At 43.7% G+C, this 26,614-nt stretch overlaps 2 protein-coding genes across 2 annotated transcripts; both read left to right on the forward strand.

Annotated features, from left to right (window-relative positions):
* Positions 1-295: 295 nt before the first annotated feature.
* yaf2 (YY1 associated factor 2) lies at positions 296-13,211 on the forward strand. Its single transcript, XM_018685167.2, has 4 exons — positions 296-730; positions 1,205-1,330; positions 10,555-10,710; positions 10,840-13,211. The coding sequence occupies exons 1-4, from the start codon at positions 705-707 to the stop codon at positions 11,093-11,095; spliced, it is 564 nt and encodes a 187-aa protein (XP_018540683.1). The 5' UTR covers positions 296-704; the 3' UTR covers positions 11,096-13,211.
* Positions 13,212-14,228: 1,017 nt separating this feature from the next.
* On the forward strand, positions 14,229-21,937 carry gxylt1b (glucoside xylosyltransferase 1b). Its single transcript, XM_018685180.2, has 7 exons — positions 14,229-14,519; positions 15,336-15,540; positions 15,628-15,759; positions 15,853-16,104; positions 16,313-16,436; positions 16,567-16,739; positions 20,126-21,937. Exons 1-7 carry the CDS (start codon positions 14,317-14,319, stop codon positions 20,285-20,287), a joined length of 1,251 nt encoding a protein of 416 aa, XP_018540696.1. The 5' UTR covers positions 14,229-14,316; the 3' UTR covers positions 20,288-21,937.
* The last annotated feature ends 4,677 nt before the right edge of the window (positions 21,938-26,614 follow it).

Genomic DNA, 26,614 nt, shown 5'->3' on the forward strand with positions numbered 1-26,614 from the left:
GTGTCTTTGTTGCGTTTGAGTGTCGTCGGAGATGAACAATCGTCAGGGCTCATGAGAGGAGAGGGAGGCAAATAGTCGTTTGTATTCATTAAGTACCTGTGTTTTTATTATTAATATGTATAATTATTAATAGATTTGTATGCTGCGCGTTTTACATTTCATTCCTGCTCACGCGTTGAACAATTTTGTTCATCGGCTGCTCTGTATTTGTACCCGAAATGAATCAGTCACGACAATAATCTTCAAATAAAATACTTTACGAGACGGTGAGATTTTTTTATATTCTTCGCTGTTTTATTGTGCGCGAATATGTGAAGCTGGCTGCAGTGTCTGATAAGAGTGAAAACCAGCGTACATTCAGCTGTACATTACATCCAGGTGAAGAACATCCACGTTGCCTAGCTCGTTTGTCTCAGTAACCAAATAATAATATATTTATCACCCTTAACACACGGAAGTCCGGGCCTGCTGCGGGTACGTGAAGGCACCCGTAGATTCATCAAGAGGAATGTCAGCCTCGGGAAGTAACCCGGCCTCTGATTGGCCGGGGCGAGTCACGTGACCATTTCCCAAGCGGAGTTTCCACGACAGCTGGAAGCCGAGCGGCACAGGCGCATCGCTTCTTTTTGCTGGGGGGGAAAAAATAGTCGGAAATAACAAGACTTCTGCTCGTCTCAACACCTCCAGAGGAACCCTGGTCTGGCATGGGCGACAAGAGGAGTCCCACAAGGTAAACGGCCGAGTCGGCGCGTCCTCGATGTTCAAGCTAGAAAAGAGAGGGGAGCGGACATCGGCGAGCGCACGGAGGAAGGAAAAAAAGGGTTTTCTCCGCGGTCTCTCTCTCTCTCTCTCTTCCTCTCTCTCTCTCTCTACCTCGCTGTCTCCCGCGCGGCATGTGTGTATGCATGTGTGTGCGCGCGTGCGAGGCGTGTGTGTGTGTGTGTGTGCGCGCGCGCGCGGGTGTTAAAACCTCATCGCCAATTACAGTGTCGGATCACAGCGCGCCTCGCAGATGATTTCCTAAATCCCTTATAGGCTTACCCAGATGTTTGCTATCGATAGCCTCCGTGGATGCGAGCTGAACTCACTCCTCTTGTCTCCCTCTCGCCCCCCTCTCCTCCTCCTCCTCCTCCTCCTCCTCTCTCCTGCCATCTTTCTCTTTTAATTTTCTTTTTTTTTTCTTTTCACATTTATTGTTTTAAAGGCCGAAGCGTCAACCGAAGCCCTCCTCCGACGAGGGGTTTTGGGACTGCAGCGTGTGCACGTACAAGAACACGGCCGAGGCTTTTAAGTGCATGATGTGTGATGTGAGGAAGGGGACATCAACAAGGTAAGGCGATGGACGTACATTACCCTTTGGTGTCTTTTGCATTAGCGGAGCCCTTTGCTGTGTGTGTGTGTGTGTGTGTGAGGAGGGAAATGGGTCCTTTGGGACTGAGGGGCCGGCCCCCCTACAGGAAAATGAGGACTAGTTTAATCTTACTGCCACCCCTCCCTCTAAGCATTTTTTACACTTGCACCATGAGAAATGGATTGATCTGATTGTATGAATGATGACTATGAATGACTGTTGCCTTTCTACCTCCAGTTCAGACAGGAAACATAAACACGGTGGTTTGTTTCCTGTAGTTTTCAGAGGATAATCTCCTTATTCTCTTATCTGCGTTCTCCTCAGACTCAACGTGTTTATTTGTCAGTCGTATCTTTTCACTTCCTCTCTGAGCAGCGCGTTAAGTCTCCCATGTTCTCGCCCCGGTGCTGACACTGACCTCAGTGAAATGAGGGACAGGCGCGGCGCTCTCTTAAAGCACACACATCAATCTTGTTGCCCCGGAGATATTTGTAACAGGGGTGGGAGGGAGGCAGGTACTCAAGCATACAAATACACAGCATGTAGGCGCACACACACACACATATAGACACACACTCTGTGCCCTCTGCGCCTGTGGATGATATTTCTCCTGACATCAGTGATTTGAAGCAGGAAATGACTTATTCCTGAGTGGCGGTCATTATCAGGATGAAAACACAGCAGTGTAGCTGTGTAGCTGTTTGCTCAGGCTAGAACAAACAGTTGTGTTGTTACATCTTTAATGCATCGCACATTAGCACAACTTTATTTAACCACGGCAGAAACAACAACAGCAACACACACGGTGCCGCTGTCAGTTCTGATGCCTTTTCAGGATTGTGGTGCTGTTGTGTGTGCTGGAGCATGCAGTGACACAATATGTATGTGCCTCTGTGTGTGTGTGTGTGTGTGTTTCTCGTGTGCACACTCGCTCGTGTGTACGTGTGTGGGAGGGCTAGTTGTGAAAGGAGGTTGTCAGAGCAGCTGCCAGACAGACAGACATAGCTCATTACTATGCAACAGCTTAATCAGCCTGCTGTCATCAGACACACACACACACACACACTGATGTACAGATGCACTCAACATGCAAATTTAACACATGACTGCAAACATATCTGTGGTGTACACACACACACACACACACACACACACTCGAGCACAGTTGCTGCTCACACAAACAAAGAGATTGAGCAGCAGACATGCTGTTGTCATAGGGTCCAGCTCGTTGCAATTGAGCGCTGATTGTTGAGGACACTTCAGTGACCCTGGTGAGCTTCTGTAACAAACAAGCAGCCTGAAGCTTTGCCAAGAACCTGCCTGAATCTTCACCAACAGCTCTGACGCCCTTTGTCCTCCACATATGGGCTTTTATTCATTTTCTTTCCTGGGGAAGGTGGCACGGACGCGAGGGCCCAGATTTCCAGAGACAAATTTAGAAAAAGGTCCATGAGAAAGGTCTTATTTAATGTTAATAACCCACCCCCCCTCTCCCGCCTGCCTCCCCCTTGTCTTCCCAGCTGCAGTGCTGCAGAAGTGTTGTTGTAGTGGTATTGTCATGCTCTCACACGGAGGCCGCACGTAAACTGCTCAAACGCAAAATGGCCACACAGGTGGTCGCAGCTGCTAACGACCGAACACGACAGCACGAGCGGGTTCCTCTGCGAGCGAGCTGGAGGTGCAGAAAAGGGCAAACAACATGCGGAATATAAATGTAGGACACGGCAAATTCCCTTCGCCAGTTACTAAACAAGCACGACCGAGCTATTACTGTGAAGTAATGAATCGGCACAGGCAGGCGTGGAGCGCCCGGTGGTCGGAGGGAGCCTGAAGGTCACACAGGTTTGACAGCCTCTCATAGGTCAAGAGCACTGACGTGACGCTCTCTTCCTGACAGCACCTGTGTCTTTTCAGCGAGGGCTTGAGGTGATGGGGAACACTTTGGTACAAGGTAGAGAAATATTTTAGCAGAAGGAGAGTTTGCGTGTAGATAGCTGACAGGAGATGAAGATAAATGTTTTATGAAGGTGAGCTTTAGCAGATCTCGCCGCCTGGATCCCTCTGATGTGGAGAGATGATCTACTGCAGCTCCCCCCGCCCCTCCCCTCCGGGGGCTGATTGAGAGCACGCCGTCGAGGCCCGGGAGTTTGACTGAAGACAGGGATACATCAGCAGGATTGGACTCGCTTATCGGCGAGTGGAGGTGGAGTGAAATGGAAGAGAGACAGATTGACAAAAGAGGGGAACTGTCTGAAGTTCTGCTAATTCTACTGAGCGGCTTGGAAAACTTGTGCAGCTACAAAGTCAGATTTCAAGAAACACGAGCAGAGCAAAACAGAAACGAGGATTTAAATATTCCCTCTACATCTAATAGTCATTTGTGCGCTTTAATATGGAAAAATATGTTGCTCCTCCACAGGAAGGTGCTCGCTCAGAGTATTTAATTAAAGCTGTCTTAGAGGAGCTTTGGGCGACCTCATTACCTTAAGACTTTGCCGAGAAAAAGTGGCCATTTTATCTTCCTGTGACTCTTTGGCCTCAGTCCCAGCCTTTGAAAAGCAGCGTGATAGATGAAAGTCACGCTACAGTGGTGTGGTACTTAAAAAAAGAGGCTGTTTGATCAGTGCAAGGTCACAGGTTTGAATCCTACATCAGCTGAAAAGAACCCCTGAGCGGAGCGTCCTGGAGCGAGACGCAGATGGCCTCCCAGTGCACCGGTTACGATTTGTCCTGGATCAGGGCGTCATCCTAATGTTTAGAATGTAAAGAGAGTTCATTCACCTGTCCGGTGTTTGGAGTAAAAGCCGAAAATGTCGTGAAGTGGTGTTGACAGACAGCTGTTAAGCTGCATGTGAGTGTGTGTGTGACCTTCTCTGGTGTGTCGCCTCCACTATCTGCATCTGTTCACCGGGCTGAGCTCTGACGAGTCAGGCCCACCACGGAAACTCAGTGTGTGCATGCTCTGCATTCAAGAGCTTGTTTGGCAGCATTATATTCCTACAGGTCAGGACAGTGAGTTTGATCATGTTCCTATTAGTTCTCTCTCTTCACCTTTATCTCCTCTTTCCATCAGCAATCTCCCTCTTCCTCCCTCTCTCTCTCTCTCTCTCTCCAGTTGAGTTGAGTTGAACTTAACCTAGGGCGTCTCTCGGTGACAGGTTGACTGATGTGCAGGTTTCATCAGCTCCACCTAAACAAGCACAAGCCTCTCTGGCTGGGAACCTGTCAGCGTTCGGCTGTTTAGATGTTGTTTTATCATCCTCCGCACGAGCTCGCCCTCACAGTTCATGAGCAGTGCACGCACTCAGGATTGGACTGTAACTGTGGATTTGGCTCAGTTGCAGTTAGTTGATTTGCTGTAAAGAAATGCAGCTGTCAGTATGAGAGTGTGAATTATCGGGTGCAGGAATCCACCATGTTTATTGCAATTACTGACTGATAAATAAGAAACTTAAACCTGAGAACATGTGTATGAAGGCATCTACATATTACCTGCAAGTAGTGCTCCAACTAAAGTCATTTTTTTAATGGATTAATCTGCAGATTATTTTTTTAGACTGAGCATTTAGTCTCATTTTGTCTTACAAACAGTTAAAATTGCCAAAGATATTGAGTTTAGAATTAGTTAGTTTAGTTTAGAGCTTAGAGGCAGCACATTTTGGGCTTTTTTGCTTGAAATGATGAAGAGATTATTCAAAAATAGCAGCACAGTCATTTTCTGTTCATCTTTGAATCATTTCAGCACTGCTTATTAAAAGGAAACAGAGATCAATCACAAGATAAGTGAATAAAATCCCAGCACAAGTCAAAAAAAGAGCACAGTGGAAAAAAATCACAAAGTTCTGATGCAGATATTGACAATAAAACTGTTGCTGTTTCAAAACTTTTGCATGAAGCAGCCAAACGACTGGTTTCAGCATCAGAAATATGAGATAATGATCAGGAGCTGTCTGATCATATGCACACAGCTGATTCTGACACATTTTGGGGTTCAGATGGGCTGGATTGTTTCTCTCTTTTTAAAAAATACTCTCTCAAAATAGCTGCAACAGTAATGTACAATATAACGCTGTGTGTGCACACATTAAACGCTGCCTGGAGGAAAATGTATCACTGGAATTCGTAGTGTAAAGTGTGAGTAAGCTGTATTTCCATATTATTCCACTGGCAGTGCACACATTTATACTTACAAAGACATGAATACTGAATGAAGAGGCAGTAAAATCAGTTACTCTGTCCTTATATCTCTATTATTAGCTTCGTTCTACAGCCTTTTACAGATGACTTTTCTTTTTTTTTTTGCTGCTAAGGTGTGTGGGTGATAGCTAATTTACCAGACGCTACCGAAGTGTACCCCCTATTTGGCTGCTGTGTGTTAATGCTACTATTAATTTCCCACTCTGATTACACAGAACGTGCTACTACACATGACTCTCACCTCAGAGTCAGTGTGTTTTCATTCGCTTTGAAGCTCTAATAACAAAATCGCCGGGTTTGTTTTCATCGTTGTGCAGCAGCGTTGGTGCTCGACGTTGACTCACATCTCCTCTGGAAAAGTGTCATGAAACACTGTCAGGTATTTTGAGCCGCTCTGGCTTTGCTGCAGGTCTTAGTGCTCGGGTCATGAGTGAACATGAGATCATTAGAACAGGCAACAGCAGATACTAAGAAATGTTATGAGCTGGCTTGAATCTGCAGTAGAGAAACTCTGATTATTATTATTATTATTGCAACCACTTAAAAAAAAACAGGAAGTAAAGTGACTTGTACACAAATTGCATCTGTAAACAGGTGTGATGCAGGTAAAACAAACCAATCAATGTTTTATTACATCCTCTAATAAGTCACAGTCTCAGTCGCACAGCATACAAACACCGAGCGTGCACCGGGGACAATGAAGCTGGCTGTTTTCACGTCACAGTGGTTCAAGATTATGGCTACATGATAAGCCCATAATTACTACAGTGACACTGATGCATGACACGCTGCTCTGTGTGTGTGTGTGTGTGTGTGTGTGTATTTGTGTGCAGGCGGGTGTTTTGCATGTGAGAGGGGAATGTGGTGAGTGTGTGAGTGTGGCTAGCGGGGCTGTAGAAGGTGTCATAAACCACAGGACGTGGAGAGCCATCTGTCTCTCTCTTTTCCACACACACACACACACACACACACACACACACACACAGTGGTAGCATGTACAGGCAGGGAGAGACATTAATCATCGGGTTGGAGGAGCTCCCAGGAGCAGCCTACAACCTGCTGATAGAAAACCTGACACACACACACTCTCTCTTACCTACACCTGAAGTCAGGGTGTAAAATAAGCTATTTCACAATGATCTTACAATCATCACAGAGCAATGAGATGAGCTTTGTTTACAGCAGCACACACACACACACACACACTCTCTCTCTCCAGTGCTTATGCAGTCCATCAGCTGTCCCGTGGGCTGTTTGCTCATCACACAATGTACTCGACAAATGTTAGCAAGCAGGCCAAACATCTGCAGAACACCATGCTGCTGTCTTTTTGGATCTAACACGAGTGTGTGTGATAAAGGGTCTGAGCTTTCTGAGCTTTAAAAATATTTCAAAATAAAAGCGCAGCCGTTTATTCTGGCTCCTGTGTTCAGTTTTATTGAGGTTTGTCGACACAAAAATGTAATAACAGTTGGTAGGTGTGTTTTGGTAATGGCCCGTACGCCCCACAACACTATCTGTTTTAATTGCTGAGTCACATCAAGCAGTGGTGTCGACCTGTTTGTCCACCGTAGCAGAAACATAACAGTCTCATAATTTGACCGCCCACTGAATCTGTCACGCACAAACATTTACTTTCCAACAGTGAACCCGATCGACACCGGGAGGAGTTCTTTTCTGATGGTGTCGCTCCATCGGTTGCTTTGTTTACACCCCCCCCCTTGCTTTCAAGCACGGGCCAGAGGGCGAAGAGTGCGAGGTCAGCGGGTGCATCAGAAGGAGGGAGAGGAGTGCGAAAGGGTTGAGGGAGCGAGATAGCGATGGATGACGTGTGTGTGTGTGTGTGTGTGTATTTAGAAAGGGGTCAGCCAGAGTTTCCCTGTCAAGTGAAGCGGTGAGGGATCAGCGGCAGCATTTGTACTTCCACAGCCATTCGACTCGGGTTCGTCTTCAGCTCGAGGTTTAAAGCAAAAGCTGGAGAGGTTGGGAATTAGAATTATGGTTATTTTGACTTTTGGAATTAAACTTTAGATTGAAGAAAACCAACCAGTGAAAGGAGGGTGATCAGGAAAACAAAGACTAATATCTACTGTTGCCTTTGTTCTTTCCATTCTCAAGGAAATACAGTTTGTTGTGTTTAAGGTCTCCTCGTAACATCCTAATTTCCCAGTGTGGGACTCCATTAGCTGCTGCAGAATAGACGGCGCGAGTGGAGCAAATATCGATCAGAACAACAGTTCCAACACGAGGTATTAATGTCAGAAAGAATAGGCTGTTACATTAGGCACAGAAATTCCTGTTGGAATCAATAGACACACACACACACTCTCTTCAGCTTCTAGGCCTAAGTGCTAAGATAATAACCATTTGATTGGGTTACCAGTAGCAGCTCTGTTCAGACCTGCCTCACTGTAATACCAGGTTGTCTCCTCTTTCACCTCCAGGTTATTGAGCCGGCTCTATTAGTCAGAATCTACTTCATTGTAAAACACGAGGAGGATAGGGTGAACAAAATATGTTTATAGTTGTCCGTCATCGCTCTCAGGCACAGCCAGTCTTTTAGTTTGAAATAGAAAAGGCCGTTATTAGGTTTGGCTGACTATTTTTTCCCCCCTTGATCCCACATTAAGCGAAACATACAGCGCTCATTTGCCGCATTAATGAGACAGCAGTAATTCATCTGCTCATTACATTACAGTAAATCACACAGAAACCACATCTTGAAACTGGATTCATCAATCAAACGCCGACCAAAAAAAAGGAGGAGGGTTATGAATGAGGCAGTCTGTAGTCCTGTTTTTATTTTTGGAAGCTGCTAACATTTGTCCTGAGGGCAGGACGGTCGATTCTGTTGTGACAGTCGCCGCTTTGTGTGTGAGCTCCAGTAAATTCAGAACACCAGACACTGCTTTGTTGCTGCAGGAGGAGGAGGAGTATTTGGGGGTGGAGGGGGGTAAAAGGATGTCAAGGAGAGCTGCAAATTGCTTGAGCTGGGAACAGAGGACTTTGAGAGGCCCTCTGCCTTTATTTTAAAAAAGGTGTCAGCAGTTCTGCAGCAATCGTGCTGACAAGACAGACATATTAGAGGATCTCTACATCTCCTCCCTATCAGACAGTTATGTAGGCCAAGAGACCCATTTGCATTTCACTCTAGCCTTGCTAGCATTGCTGCATGTTCCGTGAAGGCAGTGATAACTTGGGGAAAAAAAACTGACTCTGGGAGAGACTCTTTGAAGCTGGGCCCTAATTTAGGTCATCCCAGAACTGTTAAACAACAGCTCTGCCCTTAGAACAAGACAGCAGACCAGCAGCCTCGGCTCTTATACGCAGTATTTCCTCATGGAAAATTAGATAGAAGCCTCTAAATTAAACTAAATAGGACACCAAGGCTCCTGTTTGGCAAAAATGTGGCACATAGCTCTGCAACACTTGGCCAGCTGCTCAGACTAATTCTGTGGATGGATTCTGTTTAGTCCAGTGCATTTGTACACTCTGTACTTGTGCTGTGTTACACCCTTATAATTACATTAGGCAAGTGCAAAAGGACATTTTTCACAAAGCACCTGGAAGCCAGTGTTTTGTAATTGCATTGCGTTTCAAAGGGTTCACACACAGGTTAGTACACTCGAGTGACACAGTTGTAGTGTTACCAGCAGGACTTTGCCAGTTAAAGAATTCTAAAGGTGGATATTTTAGATTTTCTGAGCCACAGGTTAAATCTGACGTCATGAGGTGAGCGGATTCTTGTTGATGCTTGTAAAACTGCCTCATGAAATATGAAATTGGTTTTAACAGCTCTGATTACAAGTACAACTGCTCAACAGGGCTCAGAAAACCGACACACTGTGCTCCTCTGCTGTTCCCATCATGCCCTCATGCTTCATCTGCTGTGTGTTTGCAGGCGTTCATGTGTGCAGCCTCGGTGTACGCGCTCCTTCTGTTGATTGCATACGTTTTTCATGTGCACCCATTTTTGATTTGTATGCTCATTTGGGTTTTGGTGCAGTATCTGCACGCTGTGATGTGCATAGGTGCCTTCAAACACGTAGCTGCGTCTATTTGTTTGTGTATGTGTGCGTGCAAAATTAGATGTGTAGACTCTCTCAACAGATGGCCTTTTTCAACACTCTCGCCTTTCGGCTAAGGCTCCTGCCAGCCCCAAAACACTCACTCACTCACTCACACACACACACTTCAGCACAGAAATACGATCACAGTCTTAATGCATGCAAACTGCTGCCAGACCAGTTGCATAATGCATCATTTCTGAGACAGCAGACACTTATGGAGGATGGAAATGTGACTGTGAAGAGGAACATTTAGTTAAACATGTTCCACTGTATTATTATTTGATATCAGATCTGTGTTTGGCATTTTATGGACCCAGTTTACAAAGGTGCATCGTCCTCACTAATAAGGCAAGAAACAGTCCAAGGCTGCAGACTGCAGGTCAGGGCTGACCTCACTATTCTCCTTATTACAGCATTATACCACTCTCCGTTTTGGAAAAGCACCTGAGTAGAAAAAAAGTACACACTTGCATACTTGTTGTGCATTCTGAAATCTGTATTTTGCACATTTACAATTCCCATCACGTCTTTGTTTTCAGCAAAACACATCTCATCTTGTCAGTGCATGTCCCTGTGAGTGCTAAAAACAAGCCTGTGCAGGTATTCTACATATCTCACAGATGGCTGAATCTTGGGTTTTATTCTCAATGCACAGTATGTGTGTGTGTGTGTGAGTGTGTTGGCACTTGCTGCCAGTGTTAAGAACACTTCAGCAGCACCATCCTAACCAGCACTGGCAGTGATTATTGGCTCTTGATTATGGTGGTACGCTAGCATGAAGCCATGTGTTCACTGTGATTTTCCCTCTCATTAATCTGCCACACTCTGTCCCTCCCCGTTCTCTCTCCCCCTCTTTATGTCTCTCTCTCTACCCCCCCCACCCCACCCTCTCTCTGTACCCTCTGTTTCTCCCCCTTCCCCTTCCCCCTGGATCAGGAAGCCTCGTCCCGTCTCCCAGCTCGTCTCGCAGCAGCAGGTAACGCAGCAGTTCGTGTTACCCTCGCAGCCCAAAAAGGAAAAGAAGGAGAGGGTAGAGAGGGAGAAGAGCGACAGGGAGCCGGCGCTCAAGAAGAACAGTCACAAGAAGATGAGGTAAACAAAGTGACACCAGGTTGGGGGGGGTCAACAGGAATTAGATATCACAGGGATGCATGAATAAACACTGGAAACTAGAGATGTTGTTTTTGTCGCTTTCTCCAATCTTCTCTCTCCATCCATCAGGCCGAGGTTAAAAAACATCGACCGCAGCAGCGCCCAGCACCTGGAGGTGACGGTTGGGGACCTGACGGTCATCATAACGGACTTTAAGGAGAAGGCCAAGCCCTCGTCCACCTCGGCCACGTCCTCCAGCGCCGCGTCGTCGGTGGTCGACCACCACAGCCAGAACGGCTCCAGCTCAGAAAACACAGAGAAGGGCCTCTCCCGCTCCTCCTCACCCCGAGGAGAGGGGAGCTCTGTCAACGGGGAGTCCCACTGAGTCACCCCCTCGAATCCCCCACCCACCCCCAGCCACATCTCATCCGCAAATCTACAGGTCACTGGAGGGGAATCCTGCTACTTTAGAGCTGCACTAAAAACTGTTTTTTGCTTACTTTCTTCTGGAATTCTTACCTATTTGTCCAAGAATGTGGTGCCAACCCATCAGATTTGGCAGGTTTAATCATTTGAAAGTCCTCCTCAGCACTGGAATTCAGCATTTAGAAAGCAATATGAAATAGCTATTGCTTCATCCTGGAAGTATAATATAGTAGACTACATCACAAATAAACATCTGGACAGCGTGCTGGACCCTTTCAGTTTTTTTATCCTCTGTGGTTTCCACCTGATTATCAAGATTTTTCCTTTTTCAGTATTTTTATTAAACGAAACGTGCAGCCCCACCCTCGGTAACATCAGCGGCCGGCGGAGTGACCTATTCTTCCCCGTGTGGAATTCTCAGCCACTGTCTGGATTCTTTACCTACCTGCTACAAACCTGAACCATGTAGTACACAGTTTCTCAGTGTCCTTACACTGAAGCTTCAATCTGACAGTGAACCTTTGCTCCTGATCTTGATACTCCAAGCTTTTACTTCTGGGCTGCCTCTGCTGAAGAGTGACTTTTCTGACACTGCACAGTGGCTGTACTGTACTTCTGGCACTGTTTGGTGATGTTCATAATGTCTGGAGCAGGTTGTTAGTTAGGTATGCTTATTATGGCCGTATAATAGCACCTGGCAGAAAGGTACAGCATATGATTTTAAAAGGTCAATACCGGTTATTTTGTTTTTAAAATTTGTGCCACAGTCAGCTTTTTCTATCTTGGCTGCCATTCATTTTGTGTGGTATATTATATATTACATATTGAATAATTTGAGAAAACTTCAGCTGTACGCAGCTTTTAACTTATTGTTTTGGTTTTCTGGCCCTTATGGAGACCAACCATAGATCCTACATGTCCAGCAAACCAGTTCAGACAAGCTGCTGTTACACTGTTGTTATCATCAAGAAGCCAGAAACACATCTAAAGTGATATTAATGTTGGTACATGTCTGATAGATGAAGTAGGCAATAAATTGTGAACATATTGGCTATAACGGCTAAAGTTGATAAAATCTCAGGGCTGTGTTAAATTAAGTTGATATCTTTGCTGCCCTCTAGCTGTCAAAAAAAAACCTTCACGTCACGCCATGACTACAGTTCTTACAGCCTTACAAATGCACCTCTTATTTCTGCCTTTATTTTCTTAAACAAGAGCTAATTTCAAACCAGGTTTATCACCATAAAGTCTGTTACAGAGATGAAAAAAGAAACTTAATTGCACAATGACGTCGCCAGCGGACTGTAGAGGACGCCGGTATTGTCCTTTTAATCTCTGCTGCACAAACAGGGCTGCACCTGCTCAGTGTCCCAGTGGAAAAGCAGAGGATTCTCATACTGTTGTGCAGCCACAGAGGACCCAGTCTGGATACAGTGTGGTGCTTGTACAACGGAAAAAGAGTTTGGACTTCAGGACACATTTGTGAGCTGTACGAGGGACATCCTGCAGAGTGATTGATGGGGACTTCAGAAACTGTTTGAATTCCTCCATTCTGAAGCAAAGTGGAGGAGCTTTAGAGTATAATAAACTCCCAGCAGAACAACTATAGATCAACCTAACTACACAATAACTTATAAAACCCTGTAGAGTAACTACACAGATGATATGGATATTTCTAAAATATTATACTACAATGTCTTGATGTGGCTGTATTATCCATCATACCAGTGTTACTGTCGAGATTTTTACTTTAAAGTTTTAGCACTCATCCTGAGAACTGTCACGGCATGATGATATTATACGGTCTCGGTATATTGTGGGACAGGCTGTGTCTCTTAGTTTGTTAGTATCGTTTAATGTGTCAGAGATGTACTCTCATAGGTTCACTGCACTAGCTGGGACTAGGTGTGTGGACGCGTGAGAACTGTCCAGACAGACATTTGTTATTTGGTTGTGGCAAAAATGGACGACACTTAAAAATGTGTTAGTGTCACTTGTTGATATAATTTTGTTTGTTTTGCTTTGCCATGCTCAGTTGTTTAAAAAAAAAAAAAAGAAACGTGTGAACTTGTTTATTACATGTCTGAATAAGAAAATAGCTAAATTCACAAAGAAAAATGTCCCTTTCTTACACACACATTTTTCACTTGTTTGTTAATTTAGCCTTTTCCTAAGCAGAGTATTTTTACTGTGTCTTTTAGCTCCATCTGGTGAATGACTCCATAACTGCTGCTTATCTTCAATAATTCATGCAGGTCCAGTTTACTTAACAGATTTAAAATAGCGTTTATCCACACATGGCATAATAACACAGGTATACAGGAGTTATGAGCTTAATGTATAGTTTACACACTAATCAAATCAACCCCTACATTAGTCAGTAACCTCGTGTTCCCACACCAAATGAAAATACAATTGACGCTCAGGTCCTGTTTGTCTAATTCAGCCACCTCAATAAAGACGCCTCGTCACTTTAAAGCCGGGCTGAATGGCTCTTTTCAGGAGCTGAAATCAATAGAAACTTGCGGCAGACAGAGCCCGAGGAGGAGGGGGGGGATCAACCTCACTCATCGCTCCCACCCTTCCCCCATTTGAGGGTCTCGACCTCCTGCTTCTGTTGGATGAAGCGCATCAAGTGAAACGAATGGAACAAGGAGGAAACAGCCGGAAGCCTGTTGCTGCCTTCAAAATAAAAGCGTGGAGGCGATAAGACCTAAAAATTAATTTAAAAATTACGATACAGCAAAGATGTCAGGTATATAAACTCTCAGAAGCAGCTGCAAGTATGTCTAATTATTACTGAATGGTCAATCAATATTCATTTACACTCAAAAATAAACACATTTTGAATGCTGGAGATAAGTAAATCTTACATAATGATAAACTGTAGGGTGATGCATTGTATTGTAATGGACAGTAGTATCATAAACATGCCAGAGAAAGAGGGGAGAAGCACAAACAGCAGGTGAATAAAGCTTTACTGCGGCATTTTCCTCTAACCTCTCCAGGTAAATGTGGGTTAGTGCTATAATATGACCGCCAGAGGGCGCACCACAACAAAGCCTTTTATTTTCTAAACTGTGACCGGAAGTGCGTTACCATTCCGTGTAGCCTCACAGGTATTATAAGCTAGTTTCTGTGTCATGACTTTAGCTCCGAGTTGCGTTTTCAAACTCCATAATGCGGCGTTACATACGTGCACTCGCGCTGTGCACGGTGTTTGCCGTGTTTTCGGGCCTGTATGTTTACAGTAAGCTTTTTTACGCGGACGTTTCGGTCGGAGGAAACGGACCGAAGAGGGTTTTCATCCCACCCAGAGTGCCCGGAGCCGGGCGAGGGGCCGCGGAGAAAACTGGGCCCCAAAGCCCACACTGGTACAATAGGTAGGACTGAATATTCAGGTCTGACGGGGGTACAGCTGGGTATATAATTACATTTCACCTGATAAACGTGGGCACAGATGGAGGTGTTACTGTGTACGGCTCCGGTGATGTATAGGAATGTGACGGTAGTTGACTGAGCGGCTCTATACCGACGAAATACACTGAATTTAGCCATAACTTTTTATGACTGGAGTCAGTAATGGCATGAAAACAGATGCGACTTCACCTGTTGGTTCTGGGATTAATCCTCTGCCCTCACAGGCCAAAGTAGCTCCACATTATAGATAATTTTCATTGTAAACTTAAAAGAAAAAACATGAAAGTGAATGGGACGTTTCAGCATGTGAGTACTTGAATATAATCAACTGTTTAAAATGATGCAGTTGGGAATCCATTTTTGTTTTAACACCTTTTCCAACCCAGTGAATAAAAGGTAAAAAGCGACTGGGGATACTGGGTTATCCATTCATGTTATGAGAGGGGCAGATTTCTCTGACCTAAGACAAAGGAAACGAGCAGTTTGTCACATTTAATAAGCTGAAACTAGAGTTTACTGGGGTATCATCTCTTACAGCAGGCTAAGACATGATGGTGGTGGTAAGTCACACACCTCTGATCTGAGTAAAAGTCATTTATGACTGATGAAACTGTCACATTCTCATATTTCTCACTGTGCAGTGAAATGCAGGGTTGGCACTCTATAGAGGATTTGTTAAAATGGCATAAACCTGATGTAAACACGTCCTCTGATAGCTTTTTATCAGAGAGCTTCACTTGGTATAATATCTGTCTGCGTGTCTCCATTGTCTCCCTCAGGTACATCATGCGTCAGCGCGGTCAGGTGGAGGCTGGCGGCGCTCCGAGCAGACCTGAGCCTCCCATGCACCTGGCCGTGGTGGCCTGTGGGGAGAGGCTGGAGGAGACTCTCACCATGATCAAGTCTGCCGTGCTTTTCAGCCTCAGACACCTCTACCTGCACATCTTTGCTGAAGATCAGCTACACGCCAGCTTCATGGAAGCTGTGAGTAGGAAATATTTGGGATAAACGGATGACTGTTGACCACGTCCTGTTTTGTTGAAGCAATTTAACGTGTTGTCTTTGTTCCAGCTGGAGTCGTGGCCTGGCTTTATTCGCTCCAGGTTCAACTACACAGTCTACTCCATCAGCTTCCCCAGTGAGAACGCAGCCGAGTGGAAGAAACTCTTCAAACCCTGCGCTTCTCAGAGGCTCTTTTTACCTGTGAGTTTCACGCAGACACCATTCAAAACACTGAGAGAATCCACATTATTTCCATATTCTAAGTAATAAACGTCTGTGTCTGGATTTACACAGTTGATCCTGAAGGACGTCGACTCGATCGTGTACGTCGACTCGGACATTCTCTTCCTGCAGCCTGTAGACCGACTGTGGGCGTTCCTGTCGCAGTTTAATTCCTCTCAGCTGGCGGCCATGGCCCCCGAGCACGAGGAGCCCCGCATCGCCTGGTACAACCGCTTTGCCCGCCACCCCTTCTACGGCAGGACGGGCATCAACTCGGGGGTCATGCTCATGAACATGACGAGGATGAGGAGCACGTTCTTTAAGGTAGAGCTGGGCAGTAAAGACGCGTGCAGTGGGGATTTCTTTAGTTGGTGATGTTTGGTTTAGTGTGCACCACCTTTACTGGCCACAAGATGTCGTCCTCCTCCTCCTGCCACTAAGGACTCTATCAGATCCCCAACACTTATACACTATGATATCTGCACACTGCAGAGATGGTCTTATTTGACTGTTAATACTTGTGTTTTAACAGAACGATATGACGTCTGTGGGGCTGCGCTGGGAGGAGCTGCTGATGCCTTTACTACAGAAATACAAACTCAACATAACCTGGGGCGACCAGGACCTTCTCAACATCATTTTCCATCACAACCCTGGTAAGGAGACGCTTTGCTCGACTAAGAGGAAGTACTTTTGATTGTCCAGTGTCAGGACATCATACCTGTATAAGTCTCCAGGATGCCTGCTTCGTTACACTGAAGTGTTTGTGTGTATTTGTTTTTCCAGAGTCGCTGCTGGAGTTTCCATGCCAGTGGAATTATCGTCCAGATCACTGTATCTATGGCAGTAACTGTGCCTCGGCTGAGGAGGACGGCGTCTACATACTGCATGGAAACAGAGGGGTTTACCACGACCACAAGCAGCCCGCCTTCAGAGCTGTTTACGAGGCCATACGACAGGTGGGCGTGCCTCTGTGTGTTCGTTTCAGTAAAACTTCAGTGCACTATTCCATATTTAATCCCTGCAAATTTAATATCCATCACAGGTCTCCTCTCATTTTCTTCTGCACGTTCCTCTGTGCTCAGCCAGGATATGGATTGAACCTGGAGGGATTTATTTTCTGCTCAGATCAGAAAAAGTAGCTGTAGAATACAGAACTTGAAACATTAAAATGGGCTCCACTGCTATCAGATTTATATGTTTTAGTGTAATCTAATATTGCCCTCAGTGCATAAAAACTGCACTGCTGTAAATAACTTTTCATAGTTCGTTTTAATCACCTCGTCACATGCTCGTCCACACCTGAAACCAATGGTTTAATGTTCTTTCAATTCTTGACAGTTTGGTGACTGATTTTATTATTGAGATGAAATTAAGACAAGACATTTAATCAAGATATGTGCAGTGTGTCAACTAAAATAACCAAAAGTGTCAATCTGAAATATTAAACTGCTGGGGAAACAGTCAGGTTTTAGTGTCTGTCCTAGAAAGGACTTGTACACGACTTCTGTTTCTCAACAACCCACATCAATTATTCAGGCAGATTTTGATGGTAGAAGGGGAAAAGTAAAGGGAGTCCATCACGTGTAGAGGATGTAAACACTTGTGTTCTTGTTAAAGCACCACTTTACTGCATCACCATTTTCTTTTCTTGTGACTGCCCCTCACTAAGATGGTGACTACTCTCAGGTACACGAAAGGTTAAATAAGGAAGTGTTGTAGGTGTAATTTAGTGCAACATCTGATTGGAGACGCCCTTTTACAACCTCAGCGACACACCTCCTCTCCTCCACTGCCCCGTTTCTTTACCTTCCTAGATGAGCTTTCGGATTGGTGTTGACCCTAATGAATGTTCGGAGGTGTCGGTGACATCAGATTGTCTGCGCTGAAACACACAAATCTCCACCACAGGCAGAAGGTTGGAGTGAGCGCTAATTCCCCCCTGAGGATGTTTATGTGTTGTTTACCACCAGGGTAATGATATTGACGACAGGAGTGGCATTTGCGTAATGAAGCCATCAGTGTTCAGTCTCATTGCTTTCCTTAACAAACTATTGAGCATAGACCAGAGCGATGGCCATAGCCTGCAGTTAAGACTGTGGCTTTATACGACAGGATCAATTATGGCAGTCGACACACGTGTACCTGTGCTGAATCTGCGGGCACAAGTGAGCCTAAAACCCCAACTCAAAAGGGCAGAGTGTGCATGAAAACTCAGTTTTTCCAATAACCTATGTAGGTATTGATGCTTTCATAGATATGCCATTAAGTCTGGTTTGCCAGGAGGATGGAGGAGATTGATCCTCCGTGTTTAATCTCATGGACAGACAGTTTCATCTGTTTCAGCTTGTTCATCTGCAGCAGAACCTCAGGCTCTCTGTGTAGAGTTATGGAGGGAATAACTACAGGGCAGTACCACATCAGCAGCTCAGTAAAAGTGAGATGATTCAGAAAACTGTTCTGGGAAAGAGCACTCAAATACAGACTCACAAGGGAGAGGCAGACAAGTAAAGGAGTCTGCTTTGTTCTCTTTTACTCAGGTTTCTTAAACTCTTCCCCATCTAATACGAAGGTTTGCATAAGTACAACACAAAGTTCCACAGAGAGCAAACAGAAAAGAACAAACAGGGAGGATTTCTGAAAGAAGAAGCTGAGGCAACAAAGAGAGTCTGGCAGAAAGGTGGACACTGCCTGGAGAGCACGTATATACTGAGGCTGATTACCAGTGTGGAGCAGGTGTGTAGTCAGGTGACCAATCAGGTGTGAGGTGGGGAAACACACCAAGGACACCTAGAGCACAGAACACAACATTTTGACCTGTAGGAAAAGCACAGGTGTTACTGATAACACTGACTATGAAGAAGCCCGGACAGTTGTTACTCCTCCACTGAATAAAGTGAAAAAACACGTCAACCCCAAACAAAATCCTTTGTTCTTCTCAGTATGTAAGTGTGTCAGTGTAATAGTCCTGATCTTTTATTAGTTTAATGAAACACCCATCCCATCCTAAAGTCATATATCAATTAATTAGTTATTCTTCAATTTACCAACTGTTTCTGTTGATGTTTCAAATGATATCGTAGCTCTGAAATTAGACACTTTTCGTCGAGCAAATGGTTTCTGTAACAAAGTGGTGATTAATGTAAATCCTGTGTCCTCACACAAAGAAACTGGACTAGAAACAGCAGTGCTCCTCCCTGTCTGTCTGCCTGTCTGTGTCTCGAGCAGACCACAGCAGTCTGTCCGTCATAAAGCATCTCCTCCCTCCCTCCACTGCAAAAAGGCCGAGCCCAGGAAGCAGCAGTTAAATTTTACAGCCAATGGTACATTTAGAGTTGGAGCCTACACACCAACAGTGCCCCATCAGCCACACAAAATCAATACGCCAACTGTAAATGCAGCTTTATGACCGACGTGTGTGTCTGTGTGTGTGTGTGTGTGTGTGCACGTGCTCATAAAAACACCATTCTCTTTGTGACCCAATATCAGGGACCCAACTGCAAGCAAATGAGCTGGCATAAAAAATGGTAATTCCCCTTTGATTTCCTCGGAGCATTGTAAAGGCTCCTTCATTATTGGGAAGACATGAAATTTCTTCTGTAATCCCCCGTTATCACCGGACGGTAAGCCTATAGCATAAAACTGACTCCAACAACAACGTGGACCGCTTTTATGTTTTTGCCCGGCTGACCGTGGAGCCCCATCTGAGCTCAGCTTGCCTTGCGGATTTAGTTTTTAATTTATCCAGGGAAAGATATCTTTTGAGCCTGAATGCTGCCCAGAGCACCACTTTGCTTACTGAGGGAATCTGATCACTTTCACTGCAGCAGCAGGGGGGTTGAGAGGCGTCCTCAGGGGTGTTTTGACACCAGTTTGGGATTTCAGCCGCTCGCTTTGAGTTTCCAGGCCTGCTCCTGCCGCCACTCACTCAGCTCAGGAGCAAAGAAGTCGAGATGGTCGAGGCTCGATGACATGCAGAGGGCCTCAGAGGAGCACTGAGCCCAACTCAAATCTGAGAAGATGACGCAGGATGAACTTTGGCTTGAATTCCTGGAGCTGCAGCAAACGATGCAAAATGACTCGAGGAACCAGGAGGACTTCACACAAGAAGCTTTACTCGTCTTTTAAGGACCAGAGGGAGCAGATCTGCCCACTGAGCACCAGCTAACCCTCTCTCAGTTAGACGCATTTTAAGTTTGCAATGTGTGATTCTTCATGAAATCAAAAATACAACATCTGTCAAACAATGTATATGTTCTTTCATCTTTTAGATGAAACCATCTGAGCAATTTTAAAAACAATACATCACATCAAATCTAACCAATGACTTGTTTTGTCATTCCAGTACTCATTTGGTGCAGACCCAGTGACTGCTCTGTTGGATCCTCTAGAGGAGGAGCTGCTGAAGACAACACACACTTATTGTGGTAAATCCCACACACTCTTCACTAAGAGACTGGCACACAGCCTGGTAAATATCAACAGGAAGGCTCCACGTGGACGATGACAGAAATGAAATATGAGATGGGATAGAGGCCAAAAGGATTTTTACAAGCTCAACCACCAAGATAAGGAACACAGTTTATTGTGTATTTGCTGTTCGAGAAATCTGAGTCTTGTGATCTTGTAAGCTGACTGAAGCTAGCCTGCTTTGAACGGCAGGCAACCACAAAAACCTGGTTAACAAGTTGTTAACTGGCAGACTGTTCGAAAACAGTGATCCTATCACTCTGACACTGGAATGCGTGGAGTTGTTTTGCTAACTTTGGTGAACAGTTGCGTAATGATGGCCAGATTTCCATCCAAATGTTGCTCAAATTTGAGCCGAATTTCAAGAAAGTCTGAAAAAGAAAATATGAATTAATGCACATTCCCATCCACTAGCATTATGGAAATACCAGGAGTTAGCTCACTGTGGCAGGTGGCGCTGATTCTCCAGTCATTTGTTTCATGTATTAATTTGATGAACATTATTATACTGCCACCATTTTTCATCTCCTCAGTGAAGCAGAATTTTTCATGTATGTCTTGATTTGTTTGCGAAGTTTGTTTCCATTGCACTTAGTCACATTTTACTTTTAGCATTGCAACAACTTCTCCACCTCAGTGAAGCATGAGAACGCTTTCTGCGATATTGTGAGATTTTTCTAAATGCAGCAGTCGTACTAAACTTTGCTGCTAATGTATATATGGATTTTTTTATTATGACACTTTTATATTTTACAACTGGGTTTTTTTTTTAAATCAAGCATCTAGTCTCTTCCTCGAAATAATTTTCTGACTGAAGGTGCGACAGAAACATAAAAGTTTGACTTTCCATATTGGAGAATTTATTAAACCCTGTGAAACACTCTTATTAAAAGAGACAAACCATATCAGAACAGGATGAAAGGCTTTCTGCAGGGCCTGTGTTTTGAGAGATGTGTGCACTGGACCACTTTTTCTGCCTTCAGAAACCACTCAGTAACATGGAGGAACAGTCCTTTAAGAGAAATGAGGGTGAAGTCATATTATTTGAATGTTCAGACATCAGTGCAGTGATTATGCAAATTCATTCTCCATTTATTTTCTAAGATGGCAGAGGTGGAGCGTATGAATCCTCTGTGAGAGCCTGGGTAAACATTAGATCTGTTCTTTGTTATTTTCTGTGTTACACAGGTTACCTTGACCTGGAGTGGTACAATGTCAGTTTTACAGTCTCTGTTTTTGTGACTCTACACACCAGTTTGTTTTTATTACAACAGTTAACTCTCATACTTTTCATGTGTTGCTGAATAATTAGATATTATGTTCTCCTTTATAAAAGGATGTGTTGTGTCAATCTAGACACGTAGATGTACTGAGTATAGCTGGCAAACATTAGCATACAAATGCTAATGAACATGTGAATAAGCTACAAGTTCTCTCCTGATGCCAAAGTTTATGTTTTACTACTATAATTGTGGTTTTTGCACCGCTGAATGTATTTCAAACACAAAGGGTTGAAATGTTAAATAATGCTACAACTGTCAGTGCTTACTTTAGGTTGTAAAATAAGGATATCCTTTTTGACTAACTATGTTTACTTGTTTATATGTCACTGCGTTAAAAATGAAATTGCAGTATCTTTTTTTTTTTTTTTTACATTAAAGATCATTTCAGTTTTGTAGAATTTGTGCAGCAGTGTGTTACATTTAACCACCAGAGGGTAGCATTTTTTCATATGTCCACTGGTGCTTTTTTGAAATAAATATGAGTATTTGATTTGAGGAAGGAAAGGAAGGAGAAACCAAAAACCAGAAAGAAACCAAAAGCTAAGTATTTTAATGATCTTGGAATGAATATTACTGCTATTATTTTCACATTGTTTACCTCTGAGATTTAGTAACAGGGGATTTACATCAGCTTGGATCAGGCAAACCCACTCTTTTTACCAGTACAAGGCGTCTCTGTTAGTTTATTCTGGAAGGATCTAACTTGAAGAAGATTGATCTGATGTTTCTATCGCCTTCTTGGGCAGATCAATGGACTTGCCAATAATCTATGACCAGCCCACCTGAGATGCTGCGCCATCTCTGCTTCAGCTCTGGGGTGCTCATAAAGTGTAAGTGATGGACCAATAACGCAGCCGTATAGATGCCTGTCTGTAACGCTGCGTGGCATTGACTATGGGGAATGAGTTTATGCTTATTCCCATTAGGTGGGGGATATAACCATCTGTTTATGGTTCCGAAGCTAGTTTGATTTATTGCCCCAGAAATATCCTTCATTCATCACTATATATCGTTATGAGAGCTTATCAATTACCTTTATTGACCTGTGTCCTTAAATGCAACATGTAACAGGCCATGTCCCTGGGGAGGGAGAGACAATGGCTCAAATTGAGCACCATGTTGAAAAATTCAATATCGTCCATCCTCCATGGTTTCATTTTCCTGAAACTACATGTTTTATGTTGTAATAAATAACTCTGATTTTATTTCTTTTGTGCCGTCACGGCTGGAAAGGGAAACTACTTAAATAAATATGTGACCTCCAGCGTTTAGAGTGGGTCAGAGTGGAAGATGAGGGACATCACAGAATAATTAAATGCACATCTCTACGAACGTCTATGTTTTTGATGGACAAGAAAAGAGACAGAAATATATATATATATGTATATGTATATATATATATATATATAAATACAGGTAAGGTTGGCCATTTTCTCCCCATTGTAACAGGACAAAATGTTGAAGAGGAGAGATGAGTGCATAGTGGGGAGACAGAGAAAAGGCTGATGGAGTGCGTTGGTGATGAAAGAAAAGAACAAGGCTGTCATAGCCAATATGGCAATTAGGGCACTTTGCTGCCTCAGAGCTCCATCTTTTGGATATTGCTCACCTGAAAAGAGCTGAACCTCAAAACCGTGTCACCAAAAGAAAACAAACAGAGAGAGAAATAAAACGTATTTCAGGTATGTGTGAATGAATAGTGGGCTAATTATGAAGTGTATTTACAAATCAAATGTGGTAAACAGGCACTAATATAAAGAGAAATCTGAACTGGATCAGTGCCACAAAACACTGAGCTACAGTGAAGCTTTAAGGTGATTACTACATTTTGATATAAAATAGAAATCTAGTATATTTATATCATCACTGGCTTTCCTTCTAATCAATCACTTGCTAAAAAGTTAACAATTAACTGTAGACACATTCGCATATTTAGACATTCAGCAGACAAGGAGCAACATTAACATATATTTTAAGTTATGTTTCTAGCCACTGGATGATTTAAAGTCCAGTATTCATTCTTTTAGCCTTGTTTTGGTCTTCATCTAGTTGCTAACACTGTGTGCTTTTTGATTCCAGACAGCTGGTGTACGTTCCTTTATCAGAGGCTAATGGACGTGGCTGGAAATTACCCCAATGAGAGCCGAGAGAGTCAACCAAAACAGTAAAGTTGCAGGCCATCAAACCAAAACAATGAGCTTGAAAATGCTAAAACTATACACAGGGCTGAGTGAAAATGCAGAATCTGGTTGTAATTCTCTGTGGGTTCATCACAGTGAGCAACACCCTTTACATTACACATTGTAATTTGAGCCATTGTTCATATAAATATATTGAAAAAACGAAGAAACCCTGTGTAAGAATACCTTGTTAGAAAGTTTCAATATAGGTTCTGTGAGCTTTGGCCGTGCTGGTATATATTTGTCATTTATACTGAGTACACTTTGATCTAAGTTCCACTTATTCATAAGGTTTGCCATATAGATAGACAAGACAGCGTCTAATTTTGACAGCTTGAATCTAACACACATACAGTATATGGATGCATAAAGAACATGTTCAAACGCCTACACCCACAACCAGCGGAATTAGGTGGAGCGGCACCACACACATATGACTTCTGCTCCACACGTTTGAGCATGTATGTCATATCATACTCCTAGACTGCACAGCAGGGGGTCATTTACATGTTGTAATAGGGTCTACATATCACTGCTGTAGGAGATGAGAGAGAGAGAGGCACACAGGCCTGAATGTTCCCCACAAACAGAATGTCATGTTCAGAGCCTCTTATTTACATGTGTGCAACTCCAGGGTACGTTTGATGCCCAGTGAGATGGAATATGACATATTTGCTCACACTGACATTGAATTTACTTGCAGCGATTCACTCATATGTCATGTAAATAGAGAGAAAGAAAGAGTGAGAGGAATGACATTATATATATTTTAGCAGATTGGCTTGTTTACTTCACAGCTTATTTTCTGTGTGTGTGTGTGTTTGTCAGATTCGACACGACAAACGCCACAAAGCCAAGCCAAAACAATGTCTGTCCAGCTCTCTGTGAAATCCTCTGTGAAATCTCGCTGCATTCGAGGGAGCCAGCGCTCAGGAATCTCCCACCAATATCAGGCTGTCTGCCAAATGTGGCCCTCGTCCTTGTTTTTGTCCTCATCACTTTGTATGCATGTTTTCTTTCTTACTTCCTTTTCATCCTTTCCATTTTTACCCCTTTATCCTCTGTCCTGCCCTTTCTTCTTCTATTCCTAAATTCCTATCTTTTCAAGTTATTTCTACAAGAATCCACCTTTGAAATCCACCTCAGTGTCTGACCCAGTTTCTCATGCCTTATTTCTTCCTTTGCTGCACCCATCAGAGGGCACACAAACTTCCAAAGACAGAGCGCACTGTGAATACAAAAATACCCAATGTGCTCATCAAACATGCTCATATTTTCTTCTTTTTCTGTTCAAGAAGTGGCAACAGAATGTTTTCAAAGACAGACTGTGCTGCAGAAGTTCTCACCTCTAAACATTTCAAGAACGCCAGTGTGAATATGTGCATACTTGAAATGCTAGCCTTGGGGATATGGGCTCCCTCCCTTTGTACTAGACCACAGGCACACACGAGAGCCAAAACAAGGTTGCTACAATAAGACGAATGCATCCAAGGACAATAAGGAGACATTATTGTCTTTTCAAGCACGTGAGATTGTCAAATTGCTGCATGTAACAAAATGGCATGTTCAGTGGGGTTTTGGAGTGGTTTGAGCATCTGTATTTGCTAAATATAAAAGCTAGCAACAGCTCCATGATTCCCCATGGAGGATTAGTCGCTTCTGTTTTAAAGGAAAAGTTTGACATTTTGGGAAATATGCCTATTAGGCTTCTTCCTGGGAGTTAGATAAAAAAAAAAAAAACATTCTTATCTGAACAGGAATTATGAAGTTACCACTAGCAGCTGGCTGACTTAGCTTATGTGTTAGCTTAAATAATTTTTATACATTGGCTTTTGTTTAGATAAAACACAACTAACACAATTTATTTGTTTACATAAATGAGTTAGTTTTGGACTGAGCCAGGCTAGCTGTCTCTAGCTAGCTGATTCAATTGTTCCCAATGGTCTCTTCTCTTCGCCTCATAGCTTCCCTCTTGTTTGCGCTACTTCTAATACAGTCTGTTTAGGTTAGAGCTTTTATCCAATCAGATTTCAGCACCGTGTTGCCAGGGTAACTGAAATCTGCATCGAGGCCTTCAGAAACCGTTGCCTCGCGGATCCTTTAACCAATCCGATTTTGAGGTACGGAGACCTATGACGTCGACATTTTCATGTCATTTGATTGGATGGTCAGAGTTCGTACTCGTCAGAGCTAGCAAACCGCGTCTATAGCTGCTAGCGCAAGCTAAAACATGTTAGCATAGATTTAAAAGCTGTTTTTTCAACCGCCAATGGCTGGACGACGAGGAAGAGTCCAACGGCGCTGTTCTAAAGGTTATCTATGTGTTTCAGTTTCCAACAATAACTTCTTTTCTGTCGCCGTGGAGGCTAACGCCGAAAGTCGAGTCTGCCCAGTCGAACTTCTCGGATAAGTTTGAATTCGCTTTAGGACTGAGGACGTCCGTCCGACAGAGGAAGTTTTTGTCTACAAATAACCATCAGTTTCGGTGAGTAAAATGCATTTTACCTATATTTTATTGTTATTTTATCAGTAAATGTTGATGCTTCTGCTGGATATGATGTGTGTGGCTCAGCGTTTGGTGTGTTTGGAGACCTATTGAATCGTGTTAATTGGGTTTTTATAGCATTGCTTCAGTAATGAGTACATGACGTGTCTGTCTTTGATGAAAATTTCTGTTATACTGCGTTTCTGTTTGTTGTTGATGGTCTCTATAACATTATAGTTACTGGATTAAGAGGTGGGTTAATTCAGGTAGGACACCAGTGAAGGCCCAGGTGTGAAATGCACGGCCTGCCACTGACATGAGCATGAACACACATTCACATAGCAAATACATACACACACATCACACTCACACACAGAATCCCATCTGCTCTCACTTGTCTATAGATCCCATGTAAA

The sequence above is a fragment of the Lates calcarifer genome, linkage group LG18, assembly GCF_001640805.2.
Source record: "Lates calcarifer isolate ASB-BC8 linkage group LG18, TLL_Latcal_v3, whole genome shotgun sequence".
NCBI lineage: Eukaryota > Metazoa > Chordata > Actinopteri > Centropomidae > Lates > Lates calcarifer.